This window comes from Penaeus chinensis, chromosome 31, assembly GCF_019202785.1.
Source record: "Penaeus chinensis breed Huanghai No. 1 chromosome 31, ASM1920278v2, whole genome shotgun sequence".
In the NCBI taxonomy this organism is placed as follows: Eukaryota; Metazoa; Arthropoda; class Malacostraca; order Decapoda; family Penaeidae; genus Penaeus; species Penaeus chinensis.
The window spans coordinates 17,448,711-17,451,210 of record NC_061849.1 but is presented as its reverse complement, the minus strand read 5'-3'; the positions used below and the strand labels follow the sequence as shown (position 1 = coordinate 17,451,210).

Sequence of the window (2,500 nt, the reverse complement as noted above, 5' to 3'; positions counted from 1 at the left end):
TGTATGTCTTATAAATAAACTAATCACTGATATTAAATACAAAAATATGCAAAAGATCCCTTATAACCCAAATATTAACCAACAGATATTGAGACAAGCAGGATGCTAATATGTGAAGTTATTGGCTGCAAGAACAAAAACCATAAAAAAATAATGTAACAAACAAAATAACTTGATGGCTATTTGATAAAAAATTAAGAAATAACCTACTGATTTGAGGGTCAGCAGTTTAGCGGGGGAGAAAAAGAAGAAAAATGGCAGGAGTTTTGTAATTAAGTTCAAAATAGAAAATACTGGGAAATAATATGAGAATTACATACAACTGGCACAAATAAAAAAAAGACACAGAAGGTAAAAATAAAAAAGGAAGCCTTCCTCTTTGTCCCATAAGATCATATACATTTTGTTGTATAAAATATATTCTGTTTGTATCTCCCAAAAATGAACCTGTACAGCATCCTAAATGTGTGGTCATATCATAAAAAACTAAGTGAGGTACACCAAAGCTTCAGGGGAACAATAAAACTTGTGTTTACATGCTCTACAATACTAATCACTATTTTCTAGAGGTGGGGTAACATATATCTGAAGACAAAATAGAAAGGTTCGCTCCAAAATCTGGATGCAAACCATGAAAGATCTACTTTAATTACATAAAGTGCTTACAACAGGCTTCAAATGACTTGTTGGATAATTTATTTCAATAGGCATTGCAAAGTAAAGTCTAATAATGTACACAAAAGCAAAGCAAAGGCAGCAACAATATACTAAAAGGTTCAATGATTTTACATATTCTTGCTTTATTATACTTTATCTGCATATCTTGCTGAAATGGTTTCCTGACCTATATAATAACTTCTATTAGTTCTGTAATTATTAAATATAGAATCTATCTTATATGCAACAGTTCTACAATAGATATTTTGCATATAGAACATCAACATTGCAAATCCTACAAACAAAAATATAATATGAAAATAAAATTGAACAAATAACAACAATATACACAGAAAAAAATACAATCACAATATCTAGCTGAAGAAATAAATCCATATTTGTTATAAAAAGCTGAAAATATGAGCTTCTACCTGGTACTTCAAGAAAAGTAAGAATAAAAAAATAAATTAACAATAAATAAAACGACAATTCATGAAACCAACAACTTGATAATGTGTAAAAGAAAAAAAAAAAAGGGAAAAATCAATAACATAAAAAGAACATGCATTACTCTGAATCAATCTAAACTTAACAAATGTTAAAAATGGTTAAGCTCAAATTTATTGTGCAAACAACCTTTGGAATATATCCTTCGTGCTAAACAAAGCACAGCTGTAAAGCACTCTCAAGCCCTCAACTTGAATATGATGCTAGCCTGGCCACCCATGCTAAAAAACAAACAAAATAAAACATCAACTATAATCAAGCATCCTTTATTTTAAAGTTTCATGCAAAACGGACTGAAGAGGAATCTAGATAGTTATGCATATTATATATGAGCTTAATATAAACTAGGAAAGGGATCATCACACTACTATATACAATATGAATATAAAATTTCTAAAGAAATATATCAAAGCCACTTTAAATCTCACTACCTTCTAAATTTTCTAATGATTTGTTTATTTCCTTATAATAACTTGCAGCTGTCATATAAGATACTGCTAATGAAACACTTTTCTCCAACAGCAATTCCTGACAAACTAGCACAAGACCCATAGATATCTGAAAACCTATTTCCTACTTAAGTTCTTCCAGAGGCGTCCATTAAACATTATTATTATAACTGCAAATATATTGATAAACCAGGAGAATAAAATAATAAGATTTCTAGATAAAACTTACAGCAGAGTGTCTTGACTCAAAACTGCATCTATTTTTTTCATGATTCTCTCACATGTTACATCTTCCATGGTGGTCAGAGTTAAATCCTGTAAATATACAAATAAAGTAATAACCATTATGACCAAGAATTATTATTTTACAAAATCAAATCTCTCTCTCTCTCTCTCTCTCACACTTTCTCACTCTCTCTAACTCTCTCTTTCTCTCTCTCTAACTCTGTCTCTAACCCATCATTTCCATCAATAAACAAGTATGGAATGTACCACCCATGACCCATCACTGAAAGAGAGCCGGCTCCAGGGAGGATGCTATTTCCATGCTCAGGATTCTATTCGAGTCTGCTATGACCAGCAGTGCAGGTTGTATTATAGAAAATTTAGTGTTATGAAATTTTTGTAAAAATGACACAAATAAAAAAAAAATGTTACATTTTGTTATTATTATTGCACCAAGTTATGGACTACCTACAGAGATGATATGGAGCCTGTGCAAGGAAAACAGGCTATTACCATCTGGACAAAGCATATCAAATGATATTGGAAAATGGCAAAAAAACTAAAAATGCTTATGAATATAAAGAGAAAATAACATTGCAAAGGGGTGGCATGGAGTCTTGTTATCGCACACAAATATTTGTGTGCGTCTGGCTACAAGCGAC

The 2,500-nt window shown here is 30.9% G+C and overlaps 1 protein-coding gene across 2 annotated transcripts in view; it reads right to left on the bottom strand.

The window, feature by feature from the left end:
• LOC125041947 (protein prenyltransferase alpha subunit repeat-containing protein 1-A-like) overlaps positions 1-2,500 on the bottom strand; it is a 9,933-nt gene that overhangs the window by 5,005 nt on the left and 2,428 nt on the right. The window contains exons 2-3 of one of the 2 annotated variants that reach the window (XM_047637372.1): positions 1,843-1,928; positions 1,294-1,385 (exon numbers count right to left, since the gene is read on the bottom strand). Coding sequence is in view for 1 of the 2 variants with exons in the window: in XM_047637371.1 (XP_047493327.1) it covers positions 1,843-1,910 (68 nt within the window). In the remaining variant the exon portion in view is untranslated. The remainder of the gene's footprint in view (positions 1-1,293; positions 1,386-1,842; positions 1,929-2,500) is intronic. The other variant, XM_047637371.1, reaches the window with a different exon arrangement.